The following is a 20,161-nucleotide window of genomic DNA, read 5'->3' as shown; positions in this document are numbered from 1 at the left end:
CTCCAGGAGCCCTGCCCGCTCACCTTGATCATCTCCGCCACGTAACTCTCGGGCCCTGTGTACTCCGTGGAGTCCTTCACTTTCACCAGGACGATGAAGCACAGGTAATGCCACATGTTGTGTTCTTCCTTGATGTGTTCTTCAAATGTGACGGTCTTGTTGTCAAACTTGTCTCTTTCCAACCCTAAAAAAAAGAGACAGAGAGCCCCGAGTGAGTAGCCATGGTGCAGAAAAACCCATGAAAGAACTGCCAGAACAGAGGAGGTTGTGGGTTCACTCCTGCCTTTATAAAGAGTTGGGTTCTGTGGGCCTTATAAACACATTCACTGTTGTATCCTAGCAGGAAAACACAGGCTGTGAGTCAGATGGACTTGAGCTTGATTTCTATCTTGGTCACTCACCAGTCATCGTTTGGTCTCCAGTGTGCCTTAGCTACCTTTGCAGGGGATGGGAAGACACTGTCTAGGTTCCAAGAGCATGTGGGGGTTAATCGAGCAAGGGTGTGACAGGCTCACGCACAGCAGGCAACCCGTGAATGGGAGTCCCTTCTCCCAGGTAAATGCCAAAATGTAGACATGTTAAAAGGTTTTTGAGGAGGCAGAGTAAAGAGAGAAGGAACTTTACGTAGATTTTGAACTCTAGCTGGTAAGTTTATATTTTGCAGAGGTCTGGGTGAGTAATTCTGAAACTAGTTTCTGTGTATTCTTAGGTTGAGCAAATAGACAAATATATGGTGACACTGGGAGCCAGATATCTAACTGTTAGAGAAATATGGAGCACAAATATGGAAAGGGAGAAAGAATAAACTCTGTAATGGTGAACTGGAATTAGAGGTCTGAGGATGACCTCATCCTTTTTCATATGTTTATAAAAATAGATACAAAACTGTGTGGATCCACGTATCCTTTAGATTTATGCCCCAATTAGCCGTGGCAGCAGTGGCACACCAACAGGAATGAGCACATCCAGTGACCAGATCTTGGATTCTAAATATCATTCTCCACTGAACAGAACTAGGGCTCTTTGGAGAAATCGCTGATACCAGGGCTGGGTGAGAGAAGGTACAAGGTGAGCTGGCGCCTGTAATACCTCACAGTGCTAAAAACACTGAGGAAGTCTGTAATAAATGACAGTGATGAGGCAAAGTACAGAAAGCAGCTTTGAAGGAGCTCTCAAATCTGGGGCAGTTTGAGCATCAAAATAAATTATGACAGTAAAGGATTATAATCCACTGAATTAAAAAAAAACACACAAGAATCCATGTTGTTACAAAGTTCAAATATACATGGAGAAGAGAGAAAGCTATTTCTTAAAAAGCCAATAAACAAATGTAGAAATAATAATAAAGTAAATAAAAATCACCATTTGGCAACCATCACAATCACAGACTCAGGCAAAAACTGGATGTAGAAACTGATGAGTTAACATTTGAGAATTAATGCAATATTTATGTCATCTCAAAGGATCTCCCTATAAAATGGTTCTCAATGGCACAAAAAGAAGAAAAGTAACTTCCGTGGAGAAACAGGGCCATTACCATCTTAAGCAAGTGATCAACATTAATATGACCAGTTACCAGATGAACTGGCATCATGTACCTCCTGATATTCTGGAGAAGGAAATGGCAACCCAGTCTAGTATTCTTGCCTGGAGAATCCCATGGACACAGAGCCTGTCCATGGGGTTGCAAAAAGTCAGACATGACTGAATGACTAACACCTCCTGATATTATGCACTGAGGAGAATACACTATTTCTTTGATGTTCCTATAAGAAATCCATAACCTTAATCTCACACCACCGGAGAAGGCGATGGCACCCCACTCCAGTACTCTTGCCTGGAAAATCCCATGGATGGAGGGCCTGGTAGGCTGCAGTCCATGGGGTCGCTAAGAGTCAGACACGACTGAGTGACTTCACTTTCACTTTTCACTTTCATGCATTGGAGAAGGAAATGGCAACCCACTCCAGTGTTCTTGCCTGGAGAATCCCAGGGACGGGGGAGCCTGGTGGGCTGCCGTCTATGGGGTCGCACAGAGTCGGACATGACTAAAGCAACTTAGCAGCAGTAGCAGCAGCATGGGAAAACATCAGACAGTCCCAAACCAAGGGACATTCGATAAGATAACTGACTTTTAAATTCTTCAGAAATGTCAATGAACTCAACAGATGACCTGGGACTTACCTTTGCTATAAAGGACATTATTAGGGTAAAGTGTGAACTTTGAATAGAATATGTAGATTAAGTAAGAGTATGACATCCTTGTTAATTTCCCACTTTTCATAATTATATTGCATGTGTAAGAGAAGGTGCCTATCTTTAGGACATATATAGTAAAGAAATAGAGATAAAGGGGCACCGTGTCAATCACTCTCAAACAGCTCAGAGAAACAGTGTGTGTGTTAATAAAGAAAATGATAATAAACATATTAAAGTGTTACTTCAATATGTGGGGAACTGGGATGAAGAGTCCATAAAAATTCTTTGTACTATTCTTGTGACTTTTCTGAAACTCTGGAACTGTCAAAATGAAAAGGTTTAAATGGTTTTAAGGGGGCAAAAAGCTATGATCTTAATTTTAAAAATGGAAACGTGATCACTTTGAGTACACATACTGGTGAGAAATTTATGTATTTAGTAACCATTGATATATTAGGAACAATCCTGAAATGATTACTTAGCTCCCAAATTCCTATATGATTACTTTGCATTTTACAGGTATTTCCTTGGAGTTAGACTGACAATGATTTCTTTGGTACCCCATGTACCTCTCTTGCATAGCAGTTTACTACTTATTAGTAGGTGTCTGCACTGTGCAGGCTCTATGCTAGGACTGTTTCATAAACTACCTCAACTAAGTCCCAAGATAATGCAGAGAAGTACGTTACTGTATCCATTTTACAGATGAGCAATAACGGTTCAAAGAAGTGAAGTGACTGTACCATGGTTACATGGATCATAAGTGTCAGAGTCTTAATCAGAACACAAGTCTGACTTCCAAGCTCTGAGCATTTCCGCCATATGCTCTAAGAGGGCTGTATTTCCACTGAAAACCTGATACCATCTGCAGTGAAGACATCCACAGGCTGGAGTTGAGTGAAAGAGCTCCATTCTAATTACTTAGAATGGGAACAAGAGATAGTCTGGCAGCCCAACAACCAAAAGGCCCAAAGACACATACATACATTTCAAATAATGTACAACAATGTTTCTGCTACCCCAAACTTCATTTCTTAAAACCAACCAGCAACTGTGGCACTAACTCACGGCACTCCAGATATTTCCCAGGAGAACAGAGCAGAGGCCCACAGAGAGTCAAGGACAGGGATGCGGGGGAAGGCAGCAGCAGCCCCTCCCACTGAGGGCCAGAGCACCCCATCCCAACGCCCAAGCAGGAGCCTGGTGCACCACTCACCGCAGATAAAGCACGTGGTCTTTAAGATCTCCTCTTTCTTCTGTTTTTCACTCCTCAGGTCGGCAAAGGTGTCAATGATGACCCCAAAAATCAGATTAAGGACAATGATGATGACCATGAAGAAGAACAAGAGGTCATAGATCACTCGAGCAGCAAAGAGGGGCTCCTGGAAAAGAGGAGCGGGAGTGGGGGGTAGGGATGGTGGGGGTGCAGGTGGTGTAACCTGTCAGTAGGTAACCCCCTACCCAACCCCTGGGTCTGCAGACCTCAGGGCAGAGGAGTGGGACAGAATGCACCCGAATCAGATGTCCCAAGCCCCCTGGCTCACCCCACCCCCATCAGCACATTGGGCATCAAGCTGTAAAAGCCACAACCTCATCTCTTTTCACACCCCCTGGGTATATTGTGAGCTCTCCAAGTGTCATGTGGCACCTGCCCACTTCCTGGGATCTAAAGGGTTTGCAAATGTGTTCAGGAAGGCCAGATGAGCCTGAAGGAAAGAATCATTTTAGCAGACAGAGGGGAGGGCGGAAGCTGCCCCTTTCCATGGCGGCAGGGGGGGCTTCCGCCCAGCATCACAATTTGATGAGAACCAGAGTGAAAAGGAGCCCTAAGCAGCTGGCTCTGCGCGTCTACCCATCACCGCTCTCGGCGCTGTCCCCGCGTCTGCAGTTTACACTGGAGCCCACTGCGCTGCGCTCTCCCCGCCCCCCGCTCCCCCCCCCCCCACCCCGCTTCCTTCCCCTGGGGCTCAGCTACCTCTTTGGATGGCTTCCTGAGCACATCGCCCACTCCGCCCCCGCTCCGCAGCCCGTGACTCAGCACCGTGACGATGCACATCAGCAGCGTCTCGCACGTGTGCTCTTTATCTTGCTCTGTCTCTTCTGCAAGGACCAGCTCTGCGAACACGGCAAGTCAGGGGTAATTTAGAACGGGAGCGGCAAGACAGACCAGGATTTGCAGATCATGCTTCCTGAATGCCATCTCACCAGCGGACAGAAAGGAGCCGGAGAATAAAATAAAGGAATCAAGCGTCAAAGGCTTTCTTTGTCACCACGGTGTTCATCACTAAACCCTGCTCATTTCTCAAGCCCAGAACTGCCCTTACCTCTATTAAATCTAAAATACTGTGCCCTTTTCAGATTTTCAACTCCAGTCCCAGCACTGAACAAACATTTCAACTTAGATAGCTGCTTATGAGTTTCACTAGTGATTCAGTGGTAAAGAATGTGCCTGCCAATGCAGGAGACACGGGTTCTATCCTTGGGTTGATAAGATCCACTGGAGGAGGAAATGGGAAACCACTCCGGTATTCTTGTCTGGCAAGTCCATGGACAGAGGAGCCTCGTGGGTTACAGTTCATGGGGTCGCAAAGAGTCTCACAGAAGAATCTTAGCAACTACATAACCATAAAAACAACAGCAACCTTTTACAATTGGCCCTCTGGACAAATCGTTTTACACCTTAAATTGGAGACTGGTGTTCAGGGGGGGAGATTTTTTGACTGCCTTGTTCTTTTCTCCAGTGGCAGCCAGAAGGGTCTTGCTAAATAAAACACCAGTCTCATATCACTCCCCTCTCAACAACTTGGATCAATCTTTGAGTAAGCTTTAATCTCCTTAGCCTGACCTGCAGACCCTTCATAATCTGGTCCTTTGTTGACCTCCCTGGCTTTATTTCTTCCTACTCTTCCTCCTCATGATCATTTCCCTAGTCATGCTGTATTCTACCTCCAAGGCAGCGTCAGACACGACTTAGAGGCTAAACAACAACAACAGAATACGACACAGTCCCAGGCAAATAGTGGGCACTCTGTAAATACTGGCTGAATCAATTAAGCCGCTCTTTTGTTCCCATATAGACCCCCCCTTCATTCCCCTCCTCTCTCCCTGCCTTTCCTCCTTGCAACTGGCCTTCTGAGCCGTGAGTCTGCCTTCATCTGCTTCCAATGTCACGTGGACCCTGAGCCTTGTGAGGAGCCTGCACTAACATGGGGCTTAAGGCTGCGAGGTCCTACCTTCTTTGGGTGCCGGAGAGGAGCAGTTTTCCCCAGTCTCCACCCTACACACGTCAGAGTACAGGAACTCGCTTGCCAAACTCTCGCTGGCTTCTGGGAGAGAGAAGGCAATTTTATGATGAACAATCTGGCAGCATATGGTTAAAATGTTTGAAGTCCCAAATTCACGGCTGATTAAACAATTCTTTACATAAATAACACCCTCCAATCCTGCCTATAAATCCGAAGCAGAGATGCAATTTACACTTTCGTTGGGTGATCTGGATGGGAAAAAAGCCAGAAATGTCAATTCCTGTAAGCTTACTAGAAATATCGCACTTAAATAGCACCTCTCCAACTTTAAAGACAAACAGCTGAAACTCCCTGACAGATACTACTGAACACACAGACTCCAGCAAGATTTAGACCAAGTCTGTGTGAGAAGCAGGAATGGCATCAGATCAGTTTAGTTCAGAACCCTAAGATGGTTGGCAGTGAATGTCAACTTGGAGGCTGGGGTTACATGCCAAGAACGCAGCCTTTGGGAGGGAGAAAAAGGCTTGTCTGGCTTAGTCACAATTCTAGTTTGCTCCTTGTACTCAGGGCGCCTGGCTATCTGACGGAAAATCAGTAATATTTCACTTACTAGTGTCAAGTATTTTAATTGAGGGAAACGAGCACTTGGGGATCACTCAAGTGTATGATCACTGTCTCTCTCTCTCGTAACAGGAAATCTCTTCTGGTTTTGCTATAAATTAAAATCATATGAGCTCAGTGTAAAACTTGCATATTGTAAAAAGGTCCAAGAGACAGCCACTACTTGCAGTTTGGGTGTATATTCTTCCATATTTTAAAAGATATATATGAGATTTTTAGGGGCTTCCCAGGTGGCATAGTGGTAAAGTATCTGCCTGCCAATGTAGGAGATGCAATGGGTTCAATCCCTGGGTTGGGAAGATCCCCTGGAGAAAGAAATTGCAATCCACTCCAGTATTCTTGCCTGGCAAATCCCATGGACAGAGGAGCCTGGCTACAGTCCATGGGGTCACAAAAGAGTCGAACATGACAGCAATTGAGCACAGATGTGAGATTTTTCATTAAAAAAAAAAAATCTACACAGATCCTATTGTAGTTATTCTTCTGCAGTTTCCCACCATATCTTGGGTACTTTTCCATGAAGGTTTATAAAGACGTACCATATCCACAGGGTTCACCACCCCATGGATGAACCATACTCTAATGAAACACTCCCTTATGTTGAGATTGCTTCCAATTTCACACTGCAATGAACATCTGCTTCTACAGTTCTATTTTAAAGGATAAATTGCTAGAAATAGACTTACCAAGCCAAGGGATGCCTACTCCCATACTCTCAATATACACTGGTCAAACTTTTAAGAAAACGTTGCACAAGTTTAAAATACAAATTCAATAAATAAATTAAATGTAGCATCTGGACACTCACACTGAGCATCTGACGTATCATATCACCCTTTGAATGCAGTGAAAACTAAGCCCTGTATTCAATTCACACTCTTGAGTGTTAGGGAAATACCTATACTGCCAAAGTCATCATTTTTCGTTCGGTTGTAATCAGGAAACATTCTTTTAACATTAAAAAAAGATCAGAAGGTCCAAACCCACCTGGAAGAGAGGTCTCATTGGGCAGCCTATCTACTTCCAAGATGAAGTCATCTTTGAAGAAAAGGTAGCCCACAATGGAGAACAGGTAAACCAGGATCAAAGCCAGAACTGCCGTCAAGATGATGGACCGGCCGTTGCGAGTGACACTTTTAATGACATTGAGCAGAGTCTCTTCTCTGTACACTAAATCAAAAAGCTTTAAAAACAAAAACAAAAAAGGACATCAAGGGGACAACGTTAAGAAGATGGACATCGATGTCCCCAAGGACAACTTCATTTATAAAGAATTTACCCTTTGGCTAACTCAAAAGCATTCTACTCTAAGGAAATTCAAGAGGGAGGGGACATATGTATACCTACGGCTGATTCATGTTGATGTACGGCAGAAACCAACACAGTATTGTAAAGCAATTATCTTTCAATTAAAAATAAAAATTTTAAAAAGCATTATACTCTTTTCTTAATATGTTACACTTGCCCGTCTTAATGGTGAAAACCGAGATGGTAAAAATAAGGAAAAACAAATATCGAAGAGGAGGGTGGAAGACAATAGTGATTTCAAGTTGTCTACATACAGTTTCGAGGTCCTGGGACTAGACAAAGCACAGGCCTGTACCAGGGAGCTGCAGCGGACAGGGGAGAGGAAGGGGAGGAGGGTCCTGGTGTGTGTTCATTTAGGGGCCATTTGATGGAGCTTCTGTTAAGGGTCAGCCACTCTGGCTACAGGACTGGCCAAGTCCTGGTCCCTGACCGCAGGTCCATGAGCTGCTACGGGCCAGGCCGGGGGGCAGGGTCTCTGGAGTTGGACAGAGGTTCAAACCCCAGTTCACCCACTTGCTGTCACCAGGACCAGCTACCAACCTCTTCCTCTGCGAGCCTCAGTCTTGCCATTTGCAGAGTGGAAGAGACAGAGTTACCATGAAGAATAAAGAGACAATATATATACGGTGCTTATCATACACTCATACATATGTGCTAAGTACATAGCCCATGGTAATTATCATTACTTTCCTGATGAAGAGCCTGGGCCAAGGCCACCCTGACAGAACGTGGCAGGGATGCTGGTGGTGGTAACACACCAGGAAGCCTCACCGCCTCTCATCCCACTGGGAGGGGCTGAGACAACCTGCTGTTCATGACGTGCTCGTAATCTCAGCTTGATCTCTGCCAAGGGGCCTGGCCTCGGCAAGAAGCTGGCTTCATGAGAAATGGAGGCCCAGTGTAGGTACTCAGAGGTAGAGGAGACCAGTGGCTGGTTTTCTAAGAAGTATAATCTCAGATATTTGGCTGGAGAAATGGTGGGGAGCCACTAGAGAAGGGCTGCATGGGGTTATTTTGGAGCTGGGAGCTAGTTTTAATATGGTCCTGCTGATGCCATCTGATCTTCCTGAGAATCCTGCCTCTACCACGGCTCCAGGGAATGACTGCAGAGCCCAGGGAGTCCAGGGACAGGCATGTGAACCCTGTCTCTGCTTTTAATTTGTTGCAAGATGTTGATCGGGCTATGAAACCTCCCTGGACCTCAGTTTCCACATCTGTGAAATCAGTGGACTGAACCAGCTGATCTCAAAGTCCCTTTCAATGCAGAATTTGACTTCGGAATTCATTTTCTGCTCAATTAGCCCTCTGCCTCCAGAAGGCCAGTCTGTGTCCTGAGGCCAGTTAAGGGCATCGGGTAAAGGAGGACACTTAAAGGAAGCAGAGAAGAGGCCTTAATTCAGATCTAAGAGTACAAAAGGCTAATGCTGCTGTTAATGCTGGTTAAATATTTTCTAGCAAGCCACTATGAAGAGGCAAGAAAGAGCAACTTCAGACAACAAATGACACTTGTTTTTTGCGAGTAAGAACTGTAGAGATTATACAACCCCCAAATCACTGCAATAACAAGTGATTTTTTTTCTTTTCACTTATCTATAATTTCTGATTTTAAAATAATGGCCATGCATTACTTTGTAATAAGGAAAAGCTTTCTTCTAACTAGAAAATTAGACGAGTTCAATGGAGGAGACTTTTGAAAACACAAAAAGAGCACAAAGGAAAAAGAAAAACAAAAAAATGCTAATTATTCCAATATCTATAGACATTTATTCAATAAGTTCTTTCCTTCTGGCCTTATTACAATTGAAAAAATGTAACTTATGTATATATATATTTTATAAAAGTATTATACCATAACCTGGCATATAGTTGGCTTGCTTTCTAAGAGAATCATGAACATTTTCAGGTAAAAAAAAAGATCATGTATTTAAAGTACCTGCCCAGGTTACAACTTGATTGAGAGACTCAATATCTCTGGGAAAGTGTGATCCAAATAGGAAACCCAAGAATACTGGAGTGGGTAGCCTATCCCTTCTCCAGCGGATCTTCCCAAACCAGGAATTGAACCAGGGTCTCCTGCATTGCAGGCAGATTCTTGCAGGCAGCTACAAGGGAAGTCCCTAAAATAGTATCCTTTTTTTAAATCTAAATGAATAAGTATCAACACAACTCTGGTTAACAATAAGCAGTGTTCTAATTTTCTGGAAATACCTTTTCTCTCTTTCTTCTGGTACATTCATTCATTTTATATTAGACATTATTTTAATATCATCCTGAGGTATTTATACTCTCTTGAATTTGAGCAACAGAGTTGCTATCTATGTCAATATTTAATAAAAAAAACAATTAGATCTATTTGGATTTTGGAGAGCTTTTTCATTTTATGCACATGGATCTTTACTAAGGCAAGTTTTACTTCATGTTTTTGTGAACAAATCTTCATAAGCTTTGTTTCTGTTATAATTATTCTGATTTTGACCTAAGGAAGAAAATCATAAAGTTCATGTTGGTTTCAAAAAAAAAAAAATGTTCACCTAGTATTCCAGTGTATTGAAAAACTGCTGTCTGCTTCCCTCATATTTTTCTTTTTTAAACAGTCAATATAGTTTCAATTCTATATCATTAAGAGTGATGCTGTGATGAACACCTCTGTGTGTACATGCCTCTATACTCACCCACCCAGTTATTTCTGTCAAGTTTCTAAAAATGAATTGTTCGGTTAAATGTTGTAACACACATACGTTTTGCTCCACTGCCTTCCAGAAAGGCTATGCCAATTTATCCCAACCACTTAGAAAATGATGCTCTATTTGGCTCACTCTCAGTAAAACTGGGCACGTTCACACCTTTGAACCTTTCCTTACTTCATGGGTCCAACATGGGATCATATTTTAATTACCATGTCACTGTCTGAGATTAGAATACCTGCACATTTACTGACTATCTGCATTTCTCCTTCTGTTACCTGCCTGTGAATGAACTCTGCACACTTTCATCTCGGGATGTTAATAGTTTTCTAAGGACGCGGCTTGAATGCAGCTGGGGACCGGGTTCAGCCAGTTTTGGGGTAAACTTCCATTAGACCACAGTCACCGGCCCTGCCTTTCTGCCCTGCTGGCATGGAGCATTCACAAGCTGGTGACACGCGGCTTTTTCCTGCTCCCAGTCTCCCTCCAGTTCCTTTCTGTCACAGGCTTTCCTCATTTGTGGAATAAAGTGAAGTTTCAGTATTTTGCCTGTGGTTCTCAACAGACACATCAAATGCTGCTTTGACCCCAAAAGGAACACTTGATGTCACAGAAAGTCAAGGCCCAGATGGTTTAGAAACCCCCCAGCAGCACTGAGGACAGGCATCCAACCATGGTCTCGCTTGATCCTGCAGGTCCTTTTCAAAGTGCACCGAGCCCAGGTAACATCGCAGCGAGCTCTGAGCATCTCTGATCTTCCTGCGACAGCTGAGAGCCGGGAGAGCGGGCCTGCAGATGGCGCCGGGAAATACTGCCTTCACCGAGGCAGCAACTTCTTCACAGGCTCGAATGAAAGGCAGCTCAGGGCCGGGCTCCAACCCTCAGACCCCGGAGTTGGCGTGTCGTGGCTCTGCCCCTGACTCATGTGGGGCTCCAGGCAGGTGACCTGACTCACCAGGCCCAGCCTCGCCAGGGACCACATGCAGAGATCGCCCACCGCCGAGGCAGACCCACCCGTGAGAGGGGACGGAAGGAGCCCACGGGGCATGTCAGTAACTCACAGGAACGGCTCTTTTCTACACTGTGAAGCCTGGGAGGGCTGGGACGACACTGCCCAGACTCACTGCTACGCCCCCTGGCTTCTGACACCAGGTGGCACTGCCAGTGAACAAAAGAGGAGGACTTTTCCATGAACAAAGCGGAAACGGACCCTAACCCTAATAATAATTTTCCATCAACCAATAAATTTTAATGTTAGTTATTAATTTTACCTACAAACGTAGACAGTAGGAAGAGTCACCCTCTCCCTGGGCGAGATGGCATTTCTGTGCCAATCTCACAAGTGAGACCCCCCCCCCGCCTCAGCAGGGATGGCAGAGCCCCCCGACTCAACTTTGCCTCCTTTTCTCAGAGAGACCAGGAATTTGTTGGCCTCTCTGAGAACGAGAGGCCAACAAGCTAGAACCCCCTCCACAGACTACTGTGTGAGACAAAAAGGCTCAGAAATATATACAGAACTCGAAAGGTCTCTGATAGACAGTGACCAAAATAGGGCACCTAATGGCATCACAGGTGGATCCAGAGACCTCTTTGCCTAAAACCTCAAAGTCTGGTCAGACCTATTTTTAAAATGAAGGGGAAGAATCCATATCTCTGTCTGCTAGCATGCACCGCTAATGGAAGGGGCAAGTCCTGGCATTCTTTATGGTGTTTGGATGGGAGAAGGGATGACAGAGACAGTAGTAATAGCCCTCGCTCAGCATTTTTGCTGTGGGGTTAGTCTCAGACTGACCTGTGCAGTAGTGGAGAATCCCCGTGATGGCCCGGTGGGGAAATGGACTGCTCTCCCCATTTTGTAGATGTGAGCAGCACAGAGCAGTTAAGCCACCAGCCTGGAGACCACATGGACTGCACCTCCTGAAAGTGCTTTCCTTGCTCTGCCTTTTTTTTTTTTGCAAATAAGTCCCTCATCTTTTTTTTTTTTTCTCACCATGGCTTGCAAGATCTTAGCTCCCCGACCAGAGATCAAAACTGCACCCCTGGAAGTGAAAGCACAGAGCCCTAACCACTGGACTGCCAGGGCATTCCCAAGTCCCTCATCTTTAGTCAACACCTAGACTTTGAATGTTTTTTTATTCTCAGCAACATTTTAATATACTTCTTCTATTTCCTTTACGGATGGTTTTGCTGGCAGAAAGGTCAGTTTTATGCTTCCTATCACTTGACGTAGGTACAAGGAAATGCTTTTTTACCTACAACTCCACAGTTCAAGATTCCCTGTAATGACAGGAGAATAAGCAGACAGTGGTCTGTCACTTAAAAGCTTGCTCAGGAGGAAGATAATAGGATCAAGACATTTAACCACTCAGCTCAGACTGGAGCATGACAACTTCCGCTGAAAAGGTCTCCTGGATCCATAAATGATCTATCAAGTTCATTGTCATGGGGTCTTGGGTCTTTGAAAACAGCTCCTGCTCCTGTTACTACATGTTTTCACTGGAAGATGGATCCCATGAGAACTGTCAGAAGGGGACAGTCATACAAACATTCTTTTGGTAAGTGCTGGCTGAGCCCAAGAAATAAAGAAAAACAAAAGGGGCGGGGACGGTGTGTGGAGGCAACATTTCCTGATCCAGGCTGCGGGCATCGTCTATCACTGTAAAGTAACAGGCTGAGCGTGCATGCAGGCAGTGTGATCACACACCCCCAGGGCTCCTTCTAGTCAGACCTTCTCTCGGGAGTAGCTTTCCTTTCCTGATGCCCCGAACACTGCATCCAGGGGCCTACTGCCTCTTTAGACCAAGCACACTGGTCACCGTGAAAAGGAGCGATCTGTGATGAGAAGGAAGGACAGAGCATGCTCTCCTAGTTTCCAGCATGTAAAATCTTTCAACACCAGCAACTCACCAGCAAACTGTAGAAGAACTCATGGACGAAGAGCCCCATGGCACAGATCAGCAGGTATAGCAGATGATAAAGGAACTCAACATCCAGAACCATGGCCCGGTAGCCTCTGGTGAACGTCCCACAGTTGCCCACAAAGCTCATCAGAAAAATGATTTTATTGCAGACCTGAGAACAATGACAGTTAGAGTGAGAGAAGCACGGACCAAGCCAAACTTGAGACTCTTGGTGAGAACTGAGGGCAACCTGCCCTCGAGTGTCTTTCGGCGCCTCTACCCCAAACAGAAGCTTCCTTTTGCACCAAGTGCCCACCAGACGCACCAAGAACTGTTCTGTGGATCTCAGTCATTTCATTACTTTGCTTTTCAGGCATTATTACAAGTTAATGTGACAGTCAAATAACTTCAGGCACAACGCTAATCAAGTGGCATTTGTATATGACAAAAACAAAATTCGCACATACTGAAATTATGATTTTCAAGATGAGATATGAATCATTTCTAACATTCTTACATGAGTTAGTCAAACACAGAAGTCACCTCAATCCACCAACCCTGTGATCAGCATGATTAAAAGTGTTTTCTGAATTTCTGTTACGTTCTAGGCATTAGAGTTTTGCAATCTAATGAGAAACAGCCAGCTCTTGTTTTCCACTGCTCCTAATTCTACACGGAAAAATAATTTTCTTGGGGTGGTAGGGGGAGAAAAGGACTTCAGGATGAATTCTAGTCCCTTGCCCCCCTTTTTGGAAATAACTTCTATTTTATCTCTGGGGCTCCATCCCTTCCTTTATATTGGTCCTTGAGGTCTGGGTGGGGCTCCATCCTGGCCAATCAGAATACTGTATTACCCTGGCAACAATGATTCGTTCAGAGATAGGCATGTGACCAAATGGAATCAATGACACCCCCTGAGATCTTTGCTGGGACTGCAGCTAAGACAATTTTATTCTTTATCCCTGACCTTGAACCTGAAAGAAAGTGACCTCTGAGGCTGCTGGCATCTATCCTAAATTATCACAGAGCCTGAGGGTACCAGCAGTGCAGAAGCAAACAAGAGGAAATGAGCCCTTATGCTATCGTCTGGGCTCCTGGATTCAGCTACACCTGAAGCCAGCCTCCTGATTCTCAGTCACATTTTCTTCTTTGCTTATTAGCATGGAGTAGGTTTTCTGACCCCTGAAACTGAAGGCTGACCTACTGTATAAGACAGTCCTACCTTTGATAGAAATCCCAAGCTTGCAAGTCTCCCTTTAGCAACATGTTGCTAGAAAAACCTAACTCAGGAGAAAGCCAGAGAGAATGCGCTTTGGCTGCACTTTGTAAAACCATGTCCTGCCACCCGAGCTAGCTTGGCCACAGGTGCTGGGGGAATGCTGCCAGTTAATCTGGTGGGTCAGTGCAAGTGAGCTTCTCAGCAATCAGATAAGGGAGGAAGCCAACACCCACGGAGAAGGTTAGGTTTTCTCAGACAGGCTCCACTTTCAATCCACCAGGTCTTTTTTTCCTTAATATTTTAAACTTTGACAGTGTCAGATCTTTTTTAGGGTGAGAAAACATCATCGATTCTGAATGAACTGTGCTGAGGTTTCCATGAGAGGAAAAAAAGGCCATGCTCTGGCTGGCATTCCTGGACCTCCCACATGTCATGCCCTACAATCTTAACAACGGAGCAATCTGCTTTACCTGAATCTGCTCTCCTCTTTAACTTCTGCCCTAGTTTTCTCACGGCTACTTTTCCTTCTCCCATCGCTCCATGTAAGTATTCTTTTTTATTAATCCTCTCTAAATAACTGTTTATTGTTTTAGTTTTCCCATCCCTCCCTCCCTCCCCCGGCTAATGTTATTATGAATGGCCACCAATTATCCACATAGGGTCTTTTCCCCAACTGATTGATGTTACAGAAGAGAAAACTCTGGAATGACGAAAGACCAGAGAAACAAAAGAATTAACTCATAGAAGACAACCTCTGAAATAGTGCTTTTTCCTTCTATTTGTGTCTTCTGTATTTCTTTCTTAAAATACTTCCACTCACTGCAGGTGAAGCCTGCATTGCCTCCTTCAGCACTCATGTGTCTCTTTTACTCTGGTCATGCATTTCTAAATGCCAGGCCTAACACGAATAGCTAGTCTTGTCACCTCAAGTCAAGTAACTCAACAACTCAAGTCTATCTGCACCCTGAAAACCAGGTCTTGCCTGACTTCAGTGTAGCTGGCTGCATTATTCCTCTCCCAGGCTTCCGTGACTGAAAATTTGGAATTATTCTTGCCTGCTTCACCACCCAGTAAAGATAGGAATACCTTCGCTGCCTAGAGAAAAGGACCAAGCCACGCACCGTTTTCAGGCATAAGGCTCAGACCCTATGCCCACCATTGTCACCATTTCCTCCAAAGCTCTGACATCTGTATCTTCATTCTCCACTATGACCAAGAGGCAGGCTTGTCTCATGTAAGGGGGACATGACTCCGTAAGGGGTCCCCCTGCCTCCAGTTCACCCACCTTCCACTCAAATCCATATATATATATTCATGCCTCTACTGAGAGAGTTTTCTCAACGATACTTTACTTATACCAATTCTCTGCTCAAAAACCCTGAGTCAGGGACCTTCCTGGTGGTCCAGTGGTCAGGACTTCACCTTCCAACGCAGGGGGTACGGGTGTGAACCCTGGCCAGGGAGCTAAGATCCTACATGTCTCTTGGCCAAAAAACCAAAATATAAAACAGAAACTGTGTTGTGGTAAACTCTGCAGATGGTCCACGTTGGGAAAAAATCTCTGAAACAAAACCAAAAAGCCCTGAGTCACTTACCAGTATTGGGAATAGAATTTCCCAACCTATATTCCATATAACACTAATTTCAAGTTACACTTTACAAAACATGTGGGCAAATAAGTTTGGGAAATATGAAGACCCAGTGTTCCCTTCTTAGAGATTCATCATGCGTTAAAGTGAAAGTTGCTCAGTCATGTCCGACTCTTTGCAACCCCATGGACTATACAGCCCATGGAATTCTCCAGGCCAGAATACTGGAGTGAGAAGCCTTTCCCTTCTCCAGGGGATCTTCCCAACCCAGGGATTGAACCCAGGTCTCCCACATTGCAGGTGGATTCTTTACCAGCCGAGCCACAAGGGAAGCCCAAGAATACTGGAGTGCGTAGCCTAACCCTTTTCCAGGGGATCTTCCTGACCCAGGAATTGAACTGGGGTCTCCAGCATTGCAGGTGGATTCTTTACCAACTGAGATATGAGGGAAGCCCTCATGTGTTATCAGTAGGTTAAAGTCTCAGAAATCTTTCAGTAAAAAACCTTGCATTTTCCTTGACCCACAATTTCCCACATTAATTTGACTAAGGAAATCCCTTTTCACCCAAGATTTATCAAATTGGGACAGGCCCACCTGGAGGACGGAGCCCCAGTGGGTTTTCCTAAAGTTTGGGGCCCAGGTTCCTTGTCCAGAATCAGGCCCTATATTTCAGTATATGAACCACTGAGGAGGCGAAACTTAACTGTTGGCTGTCCCTTACGAAGGTCTGGGCTTTCCTCGCTGCTTCCACCAGTTGAGAGAATGCTTCTCCCAGTTCCTGCCTCCTGGCCTGATGGCGTCCATTCTTTGAGACAAAACTTCCTCCCCTTAAGCGTGTCAGCTTGAAGTGGTCTCCTGTCCTCTCACACCCTTACTGCCTCTGCCATCTGAACACCAATTTAGGGACATTTATCATTGCCCTAAATTACGGCGTTAATCTATTTTGCAATATCACTTCCATTTTTATGCAGTGACTTCAGCTCCCTTATATGCTCAGGGCAGAAACCTCTGGAAGGTGGTTTTAGATGCCCACAGATCCCAACTTGTTCCTTCTTTTTGGCAGGAAACCTCTCCAATTTATGGCTTGGTATCAGTCATGTCCATTTCCTAAGGATTCCACAGAGGGAGTCGATGTCCACCCTTGCACACTGGAAGCACACTGGAAGCTTTGGACACACTGAAACGGCACTTCCAAACGTCACTACTGACTTTGCAGTAACCCACCTTCTGACGCCTGGCTTCTCTTCTGACCTATCCACCTGCTCCCTCTCTCTGAACAGTCCCTCTTGCCTCTCTGCTCTGTTCTCTGCGGTCCTCACCAGAAATGAGGGCTGTGTTCACATGCGGTCATTGGCCTTCCTGACTAGAATCTCTTGTCCTAGCACACCTAATGACCTGACGGGCACGATGAACCCAAATCTCAACATCTCTCTCCCTTTGCTTAATTCAGAGAGAAATATTCCCTGACAATGAGACTGCCAGTGTCCAGAGAGCACATGAAGGGGTCCACTGTCCTGTGAAAAGGGGAAGAGGGAGATGCCCCCCTGCAGCTCTCCTCTGCTATTTTAACAGCTCACCCAAAGGATTTTTCTGCACTGAAGGCATAGGCCAAAATTCCAGGGAGAATGGAAGGCATTCCTACTCAGATGGAAATAAACAAACAAAAAAAAGGCAATGGAGGGATTCGTACTTACGTTGAAAGCTCCCAGAAGAAACAATGTGGGTTGTAGCCCGACAGAAAATATCAACCGGAGAATCGTGGAAGCGATTAAGGCCCGGATGCCATGGGGCTTGGGGAGGGCGATGACGATGGCCAGAGAGATGAGCATGGCCGTCCACAGCAGCCCCGACCAGTGCGGTTCCAGGGTCCCTGCAACCAGGAGGCAGGGCTCTCAGAGACCAGGGCTTTCCCCTCACAGAGGGGACACACCTGAGCGGGTTCAGTGACAATTTCTTCAAGCACCTCTCTGGCCTGCCTCAGCCCAACCCTGACCTCCAGTTTCCTGCCCCCGACATGACCAGTCACATGCATGTTGTCTTACCTCTAACCCTTCGACGCCTTCCTTCTACCTGGGAAATTCTCTCCCTTTCCTATTCACCTGAGGTCTTAGCTTAGATGTCACCTCTTCCAGGGGGCTTCCCAGGTGGCACGAGTGGTAAAGAACCCACCTGCCAATGCAGGGGACATAAACAGACGTGGGTTCGATCCCTGTGTTGGGAAGATCCCCTGGAGGAGGGCATGGCAACCCCGTCCAGTATTCTTGCCTGGAGAATCTCCACGGACAGAGGAGCCTGGCAGGCTACAGTCCATGGGGTCGCGAAGAGTTGGACATGACTGAAGTGACTTAGCACGCACGTATGTGTGCACCTCTGACAGGAAGCCTCCCCCATCCCCTTTCTCCTCACAAAATAGGCTAGGTGCTCCTTCTGTCTCTGACCCTCGATATCCCTGCTCAGCCCTGTGGGATACTGTTTTCTAGCAGTCAGTGCCCTCTCTTCCAAGCCCCATCCCTGCTGGACTCCAGCCTCCCCAAGGGAAGCACTGAGTACCCAGCAGGCATCCATCAGATGGGTCTGTTCCATAAGCAAAACTCATCCACGTGTCACACTTCACTCTTCAGGGAGGCGAACTGGGAGAACAGACTTCTAATTTCTATTAAAAGTATGCAAAGGAAAATCGCAGGTCCCCTGCCCGCATCAGATTTCTTCAAGGGAAGGAGGAAAGCAACTTCCGTATCATTAGCATCATCCTACAATTAGATTATCCTTGTAGTCAAAGAGCTTATACCAGTTTCTGTCATCTCTTGCTATTGCAAGTTCTATTTAGAGTGTCCCACGAGACGGCTCGGTTATATAACATGAGCCAACAGGGCTAAAAATAAGGTTCTGTAAAACACTCATTAAAAAAAAAACACCCCTATTTCAAATGCTGTCACATTTTGAGTTTCCTTCAGATGTAAACAAGCAGCACTACATGATTAAGGCTGCTTATATAAAGGAGTTTCACTTCTCCAGAGCTGCCTGGATGGCAGCACCGCCTGGGAAAGCAACGTCCTTGCAGGTCCCAGGCTCTCCCACCAGCCTGTGGGTTGCCCTAGTTCCTTTTGTCCACACCTGCCAAGACTCACCTTCTCTCTCAGAACTGTCCTCCGACCCTAGCCACCTGCCTCTTCCCTTTTGATATCTTCCGGAAGGAGAATCTGATCAGGGATGGGCACTGAAAGGCAGAAGATTTTCAGAAGTGCAGGAAGAAGTGGGTCCTAGGGTCAGGTGTGTCCCTTCCTGTGCATTTAACAACTGTTAGATATGGTATCAAGCCCTTCTTTTGGATGATCATTTATTTTCTCCTCTTGGCACTCCATGAGGGTACTATGCTGCTGCTGCTAAGTCGCTTCAGTCGTGTCCGACTCTGTGCGACCCCATAGACGGCAGCACACCAGGCTCCTCTGTCCCGGGGGTTCTCCAGGCAAGAACACTGGAGTGGGTTGCCATTTCCTTCTCCAATGCATGAAAGTGAAAAGTGAAAGTCAAGTCACTCAGTCGTGTCTGACTCTTAGCGACCCCATGGACTGCAGCCTACCAGGCTCCTCCATCCATGGGATTTTCCAGGCAAGAGTACTGGAGTGGGTCACCAGTGCCTTCTCCGGAGGTACTATGATCACCTCCAATTTACCACAGAGAAAATGGAGTTTTGGGTTATGTATCTCACCTAAGGTGAAACAGAATCTACCACGAATATAACATGCTACCAGAGTGGATGGTCCCTAACCATCATTAAAAAAAAAAAAAATCCATCCATTTTAAGTGCATGACTGTGGGCAGTTTATACAGTCATCTAACCACATGTAACTGCTAACACAATTGAGACATAAACATCGTATCACACTAAGAGGTTTCCTTGCGCCCTTGGCAGCTGACGCCTTGCCCCGTCTCCACTCCCAGGCAACTCCTGATCTGCTTTCTACCACTGTAGCTTTGCATTTTCCAGAATTTCATAAAAACTGGAAAAATAATATTAGTAGGCAGGTTTTAAAAATTCTTTCACTTAGCAAAATTTTTAAGGTTCATTCATGTTATTGTGTATATTAATAGCTTGCTCTTTCTATTGCTGAGTAGTGGTCCATAACATGGCTGTGTCATCATTTATTTATCCACTCAACAATTAATGGATACTGGGGTTGTTTCCAGATTGAAGTTATGATGAAAGATGCTACTGGGAAACTTCAAGTACAAGTTCTGGGGTGGGGATATGTTTTCATTTCTCTTGGACAAAAACATGGAAATAGATCTGAGAACCCTAAGGATATATTTAACTTCAGAAGACCTAACCATACTATTTTCCAAACTGATGCTACCATTTCCCCTCTTCATCACAAAGAGTGGGAGTTTCAC

At 45.4% G+C, this 20,161-nt stretch overlaps 1 protein-coding gene across 8 annotated transcripts in view; it reads right to left on the bottom strand.

The window, feature by feature from the left end:
• ITPR1 (inositol 1,4,5-trisphosphate receptor type 1) overlaps window positions 1–20,161 on the bottom strand; it is a 348,439-nt gene that overhangs the window by 30,188 nt on the left and 298,090 nt on the right. For all 8 annotated transcript variants that reach the window (XM_040245980.1, XM_040245986.1, XM_040245987.1 and 5 more), the window contains 7 exons: window positions 17,464–17,639; window positions 12,968–13,132; window positions 7,056–7,251; window positions 5,433–5,525; window positions 4,175–4,314; window positions 3,416–3,581; window positions 24–184 (listed from right to left, as the gene is read on the bottom strand). In XM_040245980.1, coding sequence (XP_040101914.1) covers window positions 24–184; window positions 3,416–3,581; window positions 4,175–4,314; window positions 5,433–5,525; window positions 7,056–7,251; window positions 12,968–13,132; window positions 17,464–17,639 — 1,097 coding nt within the window. The remainder of the gene's footprint in view (window positions 1–23; window positions 185–3,415; window positions 3,582–4,174; window positions 4,315–5,432; window positions 5,526–7,055; window positions 7,252–12,967; window positions 13,133–17,463; window positions 17,640–20,161) is intronic.

Source organism: Oryx dammah, unplaced genomic scaffold, assembly GCF_014754425.2.
Source record: "Oryx dammah isolate SB20612 unplaced genomic scaffold, SCBI_Odam_1.1 HiC_scaffold_9, whole genome shotgun sequence".
Classification (NCBI taxonomy): Eukaryota; Metazoa; Chordata; class Mammalia; order Artiodactyla; family Bovidae; genus Oryx; species Oryx dammah.
Note: the sequence above shows the minus strand (reverse complement) of the source record. Positions and strands in the feature narration are given on the sequence as shown.